Source organism: Triturus cristatus, chromosome 9 (assembly GCF_964204655.1).
Source record: "Triturus cristatus chromosome 9, aTriCri1.1, whole genome shotgun sequence".
NCBI classification, from domain to species: domain Eukaryota; kingdom Metazoa; phylum Chordata; class Amphibia; order Caudata; family Salamandridae; genus Triturus; species Triturus cristatus.
This window is the reverse complement of record NC_140592.1, coordinates 1,104,841,832-1,104,857,976: the sequence shown is the minus strand read 5'-3', so window position 1 is coordinate 1,104,857,976 and position 16,145 is coordinate 1,104,841,832. Positions and strand designations below refer to the sequence as shown.

At 46.2% G+C, this 16,145-nt stretch overlaps 1 protein-coding gene across 2 annotated transcripts in view; it reads right to left on the bottom strand.

Moving 5' to 3' along the window:
• The window catches only part of NEMF (nuclear export mediator factor), a 453,826-nt gene that overhangs the window by 115,476 nt on the left and 322,205 nt on the right, over window positions 1-16,145 (bottom strand). For both annotated transcript variants that reach the window (XM_085627010.1, XM_085627011.1), the window contains exon 21: window positions 12,057-12,115. In XM_085627010.1, coding sequence (XP_085483136.1) covers window positions 12,057-12,115 — 59 coding nt within the window. The remainder of the gene's footprint in view (window positions 1-12,056; window positions 12,116-16,145) is intronic.

Sequence of the window (16,145 nt, the reverse complement as noted above, 5' to 3'; positions counted from 1 at the left end):
GCAACAGAGACAGGATTCCTACGTCCCCCTAACTCTGAGCTGTCTATGGCTACACACATCCATTAGATGTGCAATGCTATTAACGTTTCAGCGCGGTCTGCCTCTCTGTCCCTTTGTCACTCTAACTTCAGCAGATCTTCAAATGATTATGAGCTTAAAATGAGACAAGCTACATCAGTCCGTAGTGAATGGCATTTAGCGCTCTGAAATGGCCTCGGTAACGCGTAGCGCTATGCAAAGCTAACCATTAAACATTTTTACATAGCAAGCTTCAATGTGTAATGTAACTCATTGTCTTTCAGTTAAAGGATAGTATGTATCAAAGATGTACCGGTCTCATTGCTGTCCGCCAACTACCGGATAATGCTCAGTCTGTTTTTAATCAGAAAAATATTTTGTCAAGATGTTATTAATGTTAAGTCGTTATTTAAACTTCGGTTTGTTTATCTAACTAAGTCTTGGTACTGCGTGCTCCAATCCGAACAGATGCGCACGGTGACTATATGTAGATACGATATGTTTTTGAGATAATGAAAACCGAAAAAAGTATAATTTAATTAGCGAGCACAGGGAATTAGGTATTGTTTAAGAATTGTGCTGTGCAACAGTGGCGGACGGTGACATTTGAAAGTGGTGAGGCGTAAAATGTTTGTGATACTTCAGCATAGCGAGCGAGCGTAGCGACCTCGCCCGAACAACCTAAGGGGGGTTCGGGGGGGTTTTCCCCCCTAGAAAATATTGAAAAAAGAGTGGAAAAATGGTGCATTTTCAAGCAAATTTCCAGATTTCTCGCCATCAAGCTCCTCCTGTCCACTTTTTACTTTACTTTCTTTGAGCCCTTCCTCTGATCTTTGTTTGCTTCTCTCTGCCCTTCTCCTTTCTTGCCTTATTTTCTTACTCCCTTCCTTTCCAGTTTCCCTCCGTTCCATCGTATTTCCATTTTCTTGTCTCCCCTCCTTCTCTATTTATTTTATTCCTTGCTCCTTTCCTTCCTCGCTCGTTCACACTTCCTCTCATCTCTGCATTTACATCTATAACAACATTTCCCTCTCTTCGCATCTCTTCTCTCTTCCTCTCGCGTGCTCCTCATTCTACTCCCTCGTAATTGCTTTCTTCCTTCCTCTTCATCTTATTGACCTTGTCCTACCCCATCTCACCCCTCTCTGTCTTGTAGTCTCTCACCTTTGCACTTCATACGCTCGTTTCTCTCCCCTGTCTCTTCTTTTGCCTCCCCCGCTTCACCATTCCTTTCTACATCCTTTTTTATCTCTACTCCGTTGTCCCCTTTTTCTCTGTTGTAACTATTGTTTTCACTTCCTGTCTCCCCTTTGCCTCCCCCGTTCTCTTCTCTCCCTCTTGCGGTTCATTACACTCTTCCTCCCACGTCTTTTTCTGCGCCCTTTCCCTCCATCTGTCTCTGTTTGCTCTCCCCTTCTCTTGGGCGCATCCCCTCGCTTCTTACTTGACAGCAGGATTGGGAGCATTCCTCGTATTTTATTAGCTTTCTGTTATACTACTTAGTGTCTGTTGTGTGATGTTATGCTCTCTCGCTGTACCGTCTGTACTCCTCCACGCTAGCAGCGCACTTCTTCCTAATAAGCCTTGTGCCACACACACAGGCCCCTGTCCGACCACCACTGGAGGCGGGAAGGGGGCCTCATCCACCCCTCCATCTGCCCTAGGTCTGCCCCAAAGGGTGAGTCGCAGTCGTACACCCCCGTTCTCTTGTCCCAGAGCCCGGGGGCAGGGTTTTATGTTAGTCAGATTTATTTCATTCTGTCAAAATGACGAAAGGGTATAGAAATGGAAAGGAAGCTCTGATATGTAGGATGGAAAGTAACTAATCATTTAAAAAAATTGCATTTTCAGCCCGAAAAAGATAGTGTCAGATTTTTCTGTAGAGGTATTTTGGAGGATAGAAACACTTGTAGATAACTACTTTTGTGTGTATTTTTTCAATTTAAATTGGGACTAGTGTGTAAGATAACAGAATGACGCAAAAATACCCCAAATGGGAGCCCTCGTGCCTATGAGTTGGTCGATACCTCCTACCGGAGGCACCTCAGAGCAGGGACTGGCCCTGCCTGGCCTGGGCTCACCGAGGGTGCTGTTATTTTGCCTGTTGCTAGGGTGTGGACTGCACTTTTAAGAGCACATTCCTGGATCCTAATTGAGAATAAGTTGAAGAGTGGAGGTGGGGGCCGGGGTGAGGAGGGGAATTGTCTTGGAACTGTACAGTCGAACCTGGGTGCAAGGAGGGATCTTCGTGCTGTGACAGGAGGGGCTGGGGCAGTCCGGTGTATGAAGAAAGCATTTTTAGGCCAGAGCATGGACCGCCGGCTGGCTAGAGTGCTGGGTAAGTGCAAGTGAGGAGAGAGAGGGGTTCTTATGTGTAAGGGACTGGGCCTCAGTCGAAGGGCTCGGTGACGGTGTAGTGTACAGTGTACACATTACAAAATACAAAAGCTTAAGCCTCCACATTATAGTGAGTGATACATACTAGAGTCAAAACTCGCTGCTGGCTGCTGCACTGTGTCTCGTCTGCTCGTCGTGCTCGCTCCGACTCGTGACTCTCTCTGACCGGGACTCCTCGCACCTCGTGTGTGTCGTGTGGCAGGCAGCAGGCACTGGCGCGGTGACGTGGTGCGCCGACAGCGTAGAGAGAGACTGAAATGGCCAATCACTACTGCATGGCTTCACATTGCCGCAGTGTGATTGGCCATACCATGCGTATGGCGCACCATGACTCACTCGACTGCTGCGCTGCGCGGACCGCGGTGAATAGACTCAGCCAACCCTGGCGCTGCATTACCAGCGCCACTGTGCCAGCAGCGCCAGGATTGGCTTAAGAGCAGGGTTAGTCCCTGCCCATAATGAGACCCGGGGGGCTGCGTTATGAGACGCACCCTCGGGTCCCAGTCACCACTGTAGTAGTCAAAGTTTCTAAGTGCCACACACACACACACACGTGTGCGCATGTTCGGGCCAGGATTCCAGAATAGAGCCCAAAACTTGACATGCACATTGCGCACTGCTGTCTGCTGGACTGCTGCGCGCCGCTATTTCCACATCAGCGGCAGCCCCGCTCCCACACACACCCACAGACTGCGACGCGCACTCAGTGAAACTGAAAAGGACTTTCAGGCTGGATTGGAACGTAAATGCCCTTGCAGGAGTTTGCGTCCATTGGGGGCGTTGGGGCTGTTCCAGCTTAGTGGGGCAACGCCCCCAATGGACGCACCGCCACTGCTGTGCAACTAATTCCCACTCCATCATGTTGTTACCCGTGAGACTTTCCGACATTAATTATAGAAAGGGAATCACACTTGCTTACAGAGTCAGGCACGCTCCATGTTTTCACAGACGCTCAGGTGTGATGAAATTTGTGGCAAGAGGTAGCACAGTATCAATCAATAAATCAGGAATAATAAAGCGCGGGGGGCGCTAGAGAGCCGGCTGGCAAGATGCCGCGCTTCCGTGAGGCTCCTGCAGCCCGAGGAAACAATCCATCATAATCCTGCCATAAAAGGCCGCTGGAACGAGCAGAAAGTGCAGCCCTGACAATGCCACGCTGTGCAGAAAATAATTGCTGCCTGGTCAGTAAGCATATTGTCCTTGTGTCTGGACTCGGGTCGTTCGGCAAAATGGCGGCAGTATACTAAACGTACGATCGGAGCGGAGCCCAGTGAGAGCCGCAGCAAAGGAAAAAAAGACAGCGACTATCCTCTGCCGGGTTGCGGCTGTGGACGGCGAGACACCCAGATGCTGCTGATTGCTGCAAGCGCACAAGATGGGAGATATACCCGCGCTGTGGGGTTTGTGCGGCGGTAAGTGTGAGACTGTTGCTGAGGGCCTGCTGTGCGGGAGATTGAGGCCGGTGAGCGCCACAGTGCCCTGGGCTCGGCTGGTGTCTCTTGCTGGCTGCGGCGGTGCGAGGACCCCCACGTCATCCTAACTACGGAACGAAGGTCAGAGTACGGGGGCTGCCTCACGGGCTGGGAGACGCGCTTCGGCTGCTATATGAGTTGGCAAGGGGCCTCAGGCTGAGACGTGGGTGCTCGTGGAACACATTGTTGGTCGCGGTCCCTGCTCATGCAGCCTGAAGAGCACACAAGGCTGGCGTGAGATCAGCCCAGCAACGAGGACAGTAGTTAATCTGTGTGCAGTGAACAGGCCACAACACTCCACACATCTCCAGGGGTAGTGAGTAAAATAAGGGTAACCTCAGAGGCCCACCAGGCTGAAGAGCAGCGGTATCTGCACATATAATCAACAAGTCCAATTGTAAGAGACTGCAGCTGCGCGGCTATATCCATCCAGCGCTTTGACTAAGCAGCACAGAGAACATCTTACAGCAGTATTAAATAGTGCTGTGTTATCAATAATTGTGTCCTGTGTGAACTTATCTAACTGGCAACACAAAGATGGGGAGAATAGAGGGAACACAGGCGAAACTGCCATTTGAACCACGCTAGACTCCTAGATGCCTGGAGGGAGATGCAGCCTCATCAGCGGCAGAGGGCTTCCAACTAGAGAACTCAGATGTCCGCTCTCTGCTATTAACAGTGAAACAAATCCTCAACTTTTTTGAGTCCAAAATGGATACGTTGAATGTAGGCATGGATTAATTCACTCAAAGGCTGGAGAAACATGACGGGCAGATCAGTGTAAATGAGCAAAGAATTTCGCAGTTGGAGGACGTCACGACCTCTGGTGGGGAGTAGATGCAAAACATAGAGCGCCTACTGAAAGTCATAGCGACAAAGGATAAATAGCTGGAGGCGCGCTCTCGCCGAAATCATATCCGTATTCTGAGGGTGCCGAACACAGTGAACACTGGCAAGATGAAGGACTATGTTGAAAGCCTGCTGGTAAACCTGTTCGATGCGTCCTCCTTCTCCAAGGTTTTAATAGTAGAGCGCGCACATCGATCCCTTGCCGTGAGACCACCAACGGGATCGCCCCCAAGGCCCATCATCGCGCACCTCCTGAATTATAAAGACAGGGACACTGTGCTTCGCTTGGTGTGCGAAAAGAGAAATCTCCATCATGATGGATACTCCATCTCCAAATTTCCGGACTTTGCTCTGATGGTTCAGGAAGCTCGTAAAAAATTCCTCCCTGTAAAACGCCAACTACAACAGGCTAATATCCCATACGCAATGTTGTATCCAGAGAGACTGTGCATCACACAGCAGGGCAAGCAACAATTCCCAACAGCCAAAGGATTTTCTCAAACAGACACTTTCCCGTGGACTCCGCTTGGAGAGGGATGATGACGACTCCCGATCTAATTCACCGACCCTTGGCGCTGACTGAAGGGATTAACCCTGGGCTGGCTGCTTCTATTAGCTCCATGAACTGTATTGTGAGCATTATGTTCTACACGCTTTATGATTACTTATTGGGGATGGTTCACAATGGCAGGTTAAACATTTCTATAAGTGAATAAACATATGAATAATGACAATCTCTTCTTGTTTCGGGGCTGCACTGTCGGGCTCAGGGCCTAGATGTCGCCAAAGCTCTGGTTACCCCAGGCACCCCCATGAAACGGGGAAGACCGCCAGGTTCTCTTGTATATAACCCCCTATGGGTATCCCCCTAAGGCTAGTTGCCATTAGATTCTGGTGTTTACGTTTACTTAATATACAGATCTGCCTGCACGGCATACAGTTCTGTTTGGAAGAATGTCCTGTATTAGTGGGCACCAGCTACGCATTTGCAGAATGCTATCAATTCTGGTTGGTAATGCATCAAAGATTCTGGGGTAGATGCTAGACCTTTATGTTAACAATTGATGGACTAAGTTTTCGATTCACAGGTGGGGATCATATTCGCCTGCGGGATTGGGCTTCGGGTGTGGAAGGGGGAGGGGTGCAGGGTTCTTTATTTGTAGTTTGTTGCAGCAGTGATTGTGCATGTAGAACAAGAGAGGCTGGCAAGCAGCACAGACATACACGATGGGTGTTGCGACAACCCTGCCGATACAGTTATGGTTGCGCAGGTTACACAACATAAATGCACAAATGAGTATCCCTAAACCCTCTACTGAACAAGCTATCCGGCTGCTGACTTGAAATGTGCGGGGATTGCGTGATCCCTGAAAAAGACAGCGCATGCTTAATTATCTAGATAATCACCATGTCCAAATAGCAATGACACAGGTGACCCATTTGGACCCAGGTCACTGCCTAGGTTCGCTGGCAAATGGGCGGCGCATAGATTTTTCGCTTTATATTCAACCTACTCAAGAGGCACTGCCATACTAATCAAAACAGGGGTCAGCTATTGTCCCACAGACACGCTCACGAATCCACAGGAAAGATACTGCATGATGTGGGGCCGATTGGCTGGACAGTCTGTTAGACTCCTTAATTGCTACGCACTGAATGTAGACGATGCACAGTTTTTTTATGCTCTGTGGGGCCAAATATTAGAGATCGGCTCAACGTACCTGGTGTGGGGGGGATATTTAAACCTGGTACTTAATCCTGAGATAGATCGCTCCTTTGGTACCGTAGAGCCCCATGCTAGGGCAGGGATACACTTAAACAGCATAATAACAGAACAGCATATGTTAGATGCCTGGAGAGTTTTACACCCTGCACATAGGGAGAGCATGTTTTACTCCTCAGTACATGCAAGCTGGTCAAGAATTGACTACTGTTTGCTCTCGGTTGGGCTGTTTACGTGGCTCAAAGACTCGAGGCATTTTGCCAGAACTTACTCAGACCATTCCCGTCCTTTTAACGCTCTGCCCTCCTGCCAATGAGACACCAAAACGCTCATGGAAACTCCAACCCACAACATTGCTGGACACTGCTTTTTGGGAGGAGTTAAGGCAAGAAATCCAGGATTTCTTCCCATGTAACGTGGCAGCGTGCAGACGCTGGCTAGCGTATGGGAGAGCTTCAAGGTAACAATTAGGGGACTGTGCATATCAAAAAACGGGGGTATACTGCGAGATATTAGTAACACTGTGCAAACTGGAGTAGACAATTGAAGCAACTGAGAAAGCTATAGTTGAGGCTCCCACCGCACCACTACATGCACAGCTGAAGGAACAATTAATAGAATACACAGACACATCAGAGCGGGAAATCCCCTAGCAGAGCCAACAAAACTCCTCGATTCACGAACAACATATTTGGTGTGGAGGACGAGGCCAGTGTATAGCACGCTGACCCCACAATAATCCTCAATATATTTGCATCCCAATACCAGCGGCTGTACAGCACGAACAGAGCTGGTCAGATTAATGTGGCAGCATACTTCGAAAACACAGCACTTGGGTGGATAAATGGCAGTCAAAGGGAATTCCTGGAAGCGGACATTGAGGAAGATGAGGTACAGGAGGTCATAATGCAGTTGTGCTCGGGCATAGCTCCTGGCCCCGATAGGCTACCAGTTGATTTTTATAAATGTTACATCGGTGAATTGGTCCCTATACTTAAAAAGGTATATGAGGAGGCCAGTGAAAGCGATATTTCCCTGCAGTCGGCATGGCAAGCCCTAATAATAACTCTCCTCCTATCCTTAATAAATTACGATTCTAGGATTCTAGCTAAAATACTAGCTAATAGACTTAGCCTACTGATGACTTGTCTGGTGCTGCCGGACCAGGCAGGGTTAATTCCCGGCAGAGCAACTTCCCACAATCTACGCACGGTCTTTGTACTGTTGCAAGTTATTGATCCGGAGTCAAATGCAGTGGCTGTATTCTTAGATGCCACCAAGGCATTTAACTCACTTGAATGGGACTACCTGCTTGCTATATTGGGAAGAATGGGATTTCCAATACCATATCTTAATTGGATAGCTCTGTTATATAACCAACCCACTGCTGTTGTACAGGTGAATGGATTACAATCCCCTCCTTTCCTAATTTCTAGGGGCACTCGGCAGGGGTGTCCCTTGTCGCCCCTGCTCTTTGCCCTTGCTATTGAACCCTTAGCGGCCAAATTACGGCAGCACCACAGAGAATATGCCATACCATTTCCCACAAGGCATATTCACCCCTCTTCAGCCAGGATAGCTTGATTCCAGCGGCATGGAGAGCACGGACCCACGTTGTGTGTTTTGCTGTTCGCCCTATGTGGGAAGGGTATGCCCAGACGTGGGTCCCGTGCTCACTACGCCACTGGAGTCAAGCTATCCTGGCTGAAGAGGGGTGAAACCCAGAAACAGGTCCTAGGATGCTTGATTCCGGTCCAGGGAAGACATGGCTTGGCAGTTTGGGCTGGACTGTTCCCATGAGGCACAGGGTCAAGACTGATTTGCATATGGCCATGTCTGAACTGGGGTGGCTTCGTGAGCAAAATAACGATGGATTAAACCCAGATCTGTGACTAGGGGTGAATGTTTTGCCAATGTGCAACATTCCGTCCATCATCTTGTGTGTTTTGCTGTTACTGGCAAAGAGACAGGTGGCATGCAGGTGGGCCGGGGATGTGCTCCCAAATTTAAGGAGTGGCTCGATGATTTAGTATACTGTAGGGATCAACTCAACACATAAGCTAGGTGCCCAGGTGCCTACAGCAAAACAAGACTTCTTTGTTTTTTTTTGTTCAGTGTCACTCTTAACGAGGCATTAATGAATTGTGTTTTTTTCTGTAGCTCCTGTATTATCTGGGAACAATTGTGCAATGAAGTCAAACATGTGAAGACTGAAGACAAGCCGAATAGGTTATTCCATTCACAATGAGTGCAAGTAAAATAAAACAAGAAATAAATCAAGAAAATAAAACAAGCGGTGGCGCAGGAAGGACAGCAGCAATCACTGGAGGGTGGGGGTGCGAGCGAGGAGGCAACATATGGCCAGGGATGGCCAACTAAACAGAACAATGAGTGAAATCAAAAGCAGCGGTGCAGGAAGGATGACTGCAATGACAGGAGCAAGGGGATGCTTGAGAGGAGGCAACAGATGCGCAGAGATGGCCCAAATAAATATGTGAATTTCGATGGGAGGGAACCAAGCACCCAAAGGCGGTACAGATGTACATAATTCAACCAGAGCAAAGGAATTTCGGAAGGCAGGCCAAACAACCAGCCAAAAGCACTGGGCTTGTTGAAAGCCCACAGACTGAATACAGCATGTCTTGCAGACAGCACATGCACTGCCTAGGCATGACCTAAGAATGAAACTCTAAGCCAAAATAAAAAAATGGAAAAGTGTGGGGAAACCACAAGCAAAAAGTGTTGGTGATGCAGTCGAGATTTCACTCTCACAACATCTAAATATGCCAATGCCAAAGCTCATGGTGGCTTCTCTTACCTTTGGCTTGGGATGTACAAGGGACTAGTGCAATGATGATTTTGATAAAACAGAAATCCATGCTCATGTTAAGACAAGATTATTTTGACATGATTTACCTAAATGTCCTCATTTAATTATTTAGTACAACTCAAGCTATTCAACCTTCTTAAAAGACAAGACCAGATTCAGACTCTTTAGAATGAGAATGTTTTTGCATGCTAAGGACTTGGGTCAAGCTGTAAGGACAACATCAAGAAGGTGCACTGGCTCCCACTGAAGTAGTAATAAATGTGTCCATCAAGCTGACTCTCTAAAAGTCCTGCTGCTCTAGAGCAGTGATTCTCAAACATTTTACCACCACGACTCACTTCATAAAACAACTAACATTCACTACTAATCTACCTTTCATGAACATGAGGCGGGGCGATTTTTGAATGCAACTAAAGCATTGTGTGGTCGCGCACTGTCATTTACTGTAACGGCCACTAAACTTGCACAGCAATACAGTTTTACTACTGAAACTATATAACACACAAATGATTATGTAAATAAGTTAGGTTTCTGTGAATCTTTATCATTTGTGCAGCACCAAGTAAGAGCCTCGGTTTGCTTTGATCCTATTAAAATATCGGTTTCCAGCACACTTCAGAATTACAAAAAGTGCATCACACTGATTTTCGTACTGCTGAATGCATACAGCTCAACAATGCAAAAAAAAAAATACTACTTCTTGGTCAAATAATTCCCTTTAAAAACTCCTCTTGGTTTGCTGTCAGGTAAAGAAGAGTAAACACTAATCCTCATGTTAAAAGAATGAAGCTGCCCAACATTTGACATCTGTTTTTGAATCACTGCAATTGTGACAAGTTAAACACAAAATTTAAAGACACCTTTATTTATTGCTCTGACTTTCACGGATTACCCAAAACTAGCTTGCGACCCACAGTTTGGGAAACACTGCTCTGTGTTTCCTTAAAACAATAACATAATTTGTGCTCATCAATGTTGTGTCAAATGTTTTTTCAGATATTTATCAAACTTTCACTGAGAAGATGCCAGTTGATTCAATTTAATTGTTAATTGATAAACATGCAGCAGCATTTATATCTAAAATGATATACCAAGTTGCAAAGAAAGGTTTGAGACCTGAATAAGTTTGAATGGACATAACTAGAGTTGATGAATCCACTTATAAGTTGAAGATAAATATATATTCCAAGAATGATTTAGATCTGTTTGTACACCCACTCTCCAAAGAACTGTGGAACTCATCTACATGTGTCATTGCAAGACCACACTGGAGCATGTGGTACAACTTCCTTTAGACTTTTTAGCACTCAGATTTAGGATTAAGGCACTAACATGGTCCCATGTGAGGCAAACTACAAGCCTGATCCTGCCAAGACTAAAACATTCCAATCTGCAGCATCAGAAGTCTGCATTTGGAGGGGCTATGTTTGCAGAAATATCTAGTAAGACTATTCAAAGAGTATCCATCTGATTTGGATTCGAAGAGAAAAGAAACTCAATAGAGTATGAATTTCTCAAGTGCATCTCATCTGAATGTTAGGATGGCTTAGGTGGGGCCAGGACAAATCCATATGATGGTACCACACTGAGCCAGAAGTGGACATGTATATCTAAAAGGAATGTGTTGGATTCTCTTGTGCTTCTTCTAGAAGTGACATGATGTATCTTCTGCTTCAGATCAACAATGCCTCCTTGACAATTATAAATACTCCAATGACGAGCCAATGGATTGAATTCACAGGCTTGTGTGATTTATTTAACTTTTGGGGGATTATTCCATAATATTAAATTTCATTCAAATCATGTCAAACATCAAGGAAAACACAAAAGAATGGAACAATTGTAGGATACAATACATGAATTACATGAACAAATAACAAACATCAACATATATTTACATGTGTATCAAACATCGACAAATATTAAATTCACAGTTGATGAAGCAAAAATCAATCAACATAAAGCACCAGTCCTCGACTCAAAATGGCACTTAGGCGGAGAAAAAAGGACCAAACTGTCAAAACACTACATGTGTGTTATGTCTCCTGCCTATATGCACAGCTCTGGGGACCTCTAATTCAAATTGTTGGCAACAAGGGAGGGAAATTAATTGAACTTTCTCCCTGAGCACTGGATGATATCTTATCACCGACGCCGTTGTCAACGCGTTTCCAACCCCATCACCATTAAGGGGTTTTCATCAGGACCTGGACATGGTGGTGTCTCTTTTCTTGGCCGCAGTTTTCCTTACTTGTTAGGAATTTACTGATGGGATAAAAGTTGTGGCCTGAGTCGGATGGTATTGTCAATTTCAAAGATCAAATCAGATTAACACTGTATGAACTCTGTGAATAGTTGAAATGACTGGTCCAAACGTTAATACCGGATCCAGTTGATTGAAGCTTCAATTGACAATATCATCTGACTCAGTAAGATATCCTCCAGTGCTCAGGGAGAAAGTTCAATTAATTTCTCTCCCTTGTTGCCAAAAATTTGAAATTAGAGGTCCCCAAGATGTTAGAAACTTGCAGAGATAGTACCTACATTATCATAGCTTGAAGGTTCCCAGGACATGCTGGCAATGAAGGTGTGATTTCAAGGTAAACAAACAGTGTTAAAAAGAGCAACAACAGAGGAATAATTAAGGTGGAAGAAATACAAGGAAAGCTCAAAATAGAACGGTGGGTTCATCTTTGAATTCATCAGACTCACACTTTGTTATGAAAAAACATATTAGCAAACAAAAAGGAAAAAGCAACTAGTCTACCTTGAACAAGAAGCCAAATCCCATCATCAAGTATGAGGGAGGAAGAAAGTTTTTCTTTCCTGAAAGCAAACATATGATGGTTACACATTTAATGATTAACCAAGTAAAATACGTCAAAATACAAAATTATTTTATAAGTATGTTGTATACTAATTAAAATCATATTGACAATTGGCTAGCATTGTAAGCGCTAAAATGTTATTTTTTAGTAGTCCAGTGTGACCAATGTAAATTATTTTCTGACTGTTTTCGGTGTACTAACACTAAGCAAGCATGCACTGCCTCCTGGTACGATCAGATCTCTGGTGTAAGCAATCCTGGACTTAGTTGGGCCTTTCTTTCTTTTAATAGGAATTTACAGGTGCATATAATTTGGAGTAGGGATTCTTTTGACTGGTGGCACAGATGACATTTCATTGATGTCTTGCCCTTTACTGTTCCATATTTAAAGTATTAAGTCAGTAACACTCTTGGCCTGCAAGAACCTCTTCTTGTACCTAACCCGCAAGGACTTGTTGTTGATGGTGAGAGGACACTTGGGAATGGTTTCTTGATGTTATATTTGTAATTACTTTTGGTAATCCTATTTCCGTACATACTCTATCTAGCAGCAGATTCCTCACCTTTTAAATATTCCACAAGTGTTAGAATGGAATCTGGACACTTTTCCATACTACCTCTGTGCGCCAGAAGGTGGTGTCTTGTGGCTCTGCAATGATGGATGTTCCACTGACGAAATGATGGGTGGGGCCTATACAGACACCACTCTCGAGGGTGCTGACGTCAGCTGCTTTCGAGACTGCCCGTACCCCCAGTAGCGGAGCCCCAAAAGGAGTGGCAGAGTTCAGATTCCTATTCTTGGTTTCTTAATAAAGGGTAGCTCCCAAACACAGAATGCGGAGGATGGAAGAGTCGTTGAGGAATCAGCAGCTAGATGGTGTGTCTTCCGGAAAGAGAGTTACCGAAGGTAGCTGGTTTTTACGCTATAAACTTCTAACCTTTTGAATAGTTAGCAAAGCAGTACCTAAGGAAGGTGGGCGGTGGATGGACTAAAACCAGAAAATACTACAGGATTGAGCAGGCAAAGTGCCTGTCTCTGCAACCCTGACAGTCCAGACAATGTGCTTCATGAATGTATGGAGGGACGCCCATATAACTGCCTGGCAAATGTCAAGGACAGGGACTCCATGGGCTAATGCAGCAGTAGCACTTTTTGCCCTGGTGGAATGGGAATGCAGGGCTACTGGAGGCTGCTTCTTCACCAGTGAGTAGCAGATCTTAATGCAGAGCACGAGCCAGTGTGAGAGGTGTGATTCCGCATAGACTGGCCTTTTTCACTCCAGCAAACCCCACAAAGAGCTGACCATCTTTTTGGTCTTTGGTGCAATTTATGTAGAAGCTGAGCGTTCTTTTGGGATACAAACAATGGAGCCTCTCCTCCTCCTTAGAAGGGATTAGTTGGAGCATAGAACGCCAACAGGGTGATAGTTTTGCTGACGTGGAACAACAACCCAACTTTTGGGAGAAAGGAAGTCCTAGTTTGGAGAACACGTTTGTCAGGGAAGAAGGTGGAATAAGGTGGTGAAGAGTTGTAACGGGCAACTATGAGCAGGTCAAAAGGAGTGCACTTCAGATAAGTAAGGACTTGATTGAGGTCCCATTGGGTCATCACAAAAGGAAAGGGCGAAACATATATTGCAGCCCTTTAAAAAAATGCATCAAAACAGGTGAATGAAATAACACGGGCTGATCAGGCAACAGTAGGAGGGTCGAAAAAGAACATCTAACTATGCCCAGAGCACAGCCTTGCCAGGCTAGAGACAGAACAAATAATGAAACATTGAACAGCTTGGCCTGTAAGGGGGTCAGTTGGACAACTGCAACACCAAATCACAAATCTTACCCCATGACAGGCATATATAGTTTTGTCAAGGGATGTCTGGCTGCCAAGATAACATCAACCACCTCCGGAGGAAGGTCAAAGGTGTTCAGCTGTTGACGCTCAATTTCCACACAAGAAGGTGGAGATTGTGAAGGCCCGAGTTAAGAACCTGGCTGTTCTGTTGCCATAGCAGATCCTCTTGGAGGGGCAGCCTTATTGGAGGACAGATGCTTAAGCCCAGGAGTTCTGGATACCATACCCACCGTGCCCAGTCTGGAGCAACTAGGATGACTTGGGCCCAGTCTGTCTTGATCTTCCTGCGAAACATGTGACAGGAGTGATATCGGCAGAAAGGCATACAGGAGTGCTGAGTTGCACTCGAGGCGGACATATCTCCAAACGAGACGTCCTGGAAACTCCAGCGCGCAGACATGCTAACATTGTGCTTTCTTGGGTGTGGCAAAAAGATAGAGCCAAGGTTCTTCCCATTTACAGAAGAGACCTTGCGCCACCTCTGGGTGTAACTGTGACTCGTGATGTGCTAGGCGCTAATGACTGATTTCACCCAGCCTGACCTTAAGTGAGCCCACCAGATGGTTCACCACCAGGAAGATTCCTTGATGGTCCAGCCATTTCAAGAGGTGCAGATTTCCTGGCACAAGGTTAGGGACCCCACCCCGCCCTGATTGTTGCAGTTCCACATGGCGTCGGTATTATCCGTAAGCACCTGCACCAACCTCCTCTTGATGGGTGGAAGAAAGGGATGGCCCTCCGCTGCAGAAGGTTAATATGGAGATGGGTCTCTGCCAGAAACTAGAGGCACCAACCCAAAAGTGAACCGCAAGTAGTGACAATGAGCCGGGAGGACATGAATGTAGAGATATGCGTCCTCCAGACCTAGTGTCACCATCCAGTCTCCAGGGTCGAGGGGTGACAAGACTTGTGCCAAAGTGAGCATTCTGAATTTCACCTTGCAGAGGAAGAAACTGAGAGTGCGCAGACCCAGAATAGGCCGACAGCCTCTATCTTTTTTGAGTACCAGAAAGTAGCGGGAATAACAACTATATCCTACTCATGGCACTGGCACCCTCTCAATAGCCCCTTTGACCAAAAGCAAAGTCGGCATCAGCATTGAAATGCCCGGGCCTGGATTGGGTAAGAGCCCTGAGTGCGTCGTCGATACTAGAGCCGAGAGAGGAATTGGCGCAGAGTCCAGCCACTCCCGAAGGCTAGGTGGTAGGCCTCTCGTACTTGTGGGGCCCAAAGGCACTCCAGAAGGAGCAGGTAAACAACAAGGAGCCGGAGAAGAACCCTTGATTTGCTGCGGCATAGCTGAAAGCCGTGGAAACTCATGGTTGTGCCGGACCCAGCTGTGGAATCGGCTCTGAAGTCAGACATCTTCAGGAGCGGGAATGGGACCGTTGGCACTGCCAATGCTGAGGAACTTCGATTTTCGATCGTGATTATATCGACCCGCCATTTTGTGCTCCGCCGCCATTTTGTGTTGCCCTCACTCAGGCAGCACGACGATCGAAGTCTTTTTCTGCTTTTCCTGCAATAGTGTGTCGAAATAACCTTGTGCCTCTGTTTACAAAAGCTGGTGTTAGAGACTGGCCGAGTACACTAATCCCTGTCTGGTTTTCCTAATCCCTGTCTCAACTATCTGTTGGTTCACACTATTCTCTTCTGATTTTATCTTATCGTCTGGCCTTCGCTGTCCTCTGCTCGTATTCTCTTGTTTTACAACTATCCTCCAAAACACACAAACGTATCTCGTCACCTGCAAGTCAGCTACAAGTCAGTTAATGAATTAGCTCGTGGGGAGGGGTGACAAACACAGTTAGAGGAGAGGCTTCTTCGAGTTACTCGATACTTTATTTTCAAACCTTTCCTATTGGTTCTGTTCTGTTTTCCAACTTTCCTTATTGGCTCCCTTTTATATGTTTTAGGTGTGTTCTTAGTTAATGTATATGTCACATATATACTATATAAGATTGTGCGCCACGGAGTGAAGTGGCAGTTTCCTGAGAACATACCGTGTGTACTTCTAGGACAACTGTACTAGCTGCAGCTAATAAATCTGATCTTTTACGCCGACAGAGTGTCCCCGTGTCTCTGTGTAGCTAAGCAGGAGAACCCAGGAGATTAAGGCGTACCCTGCGCCGCCAGGTCCAAAAGGTTCTGGTTCTTCAATGCACTCCATCGGC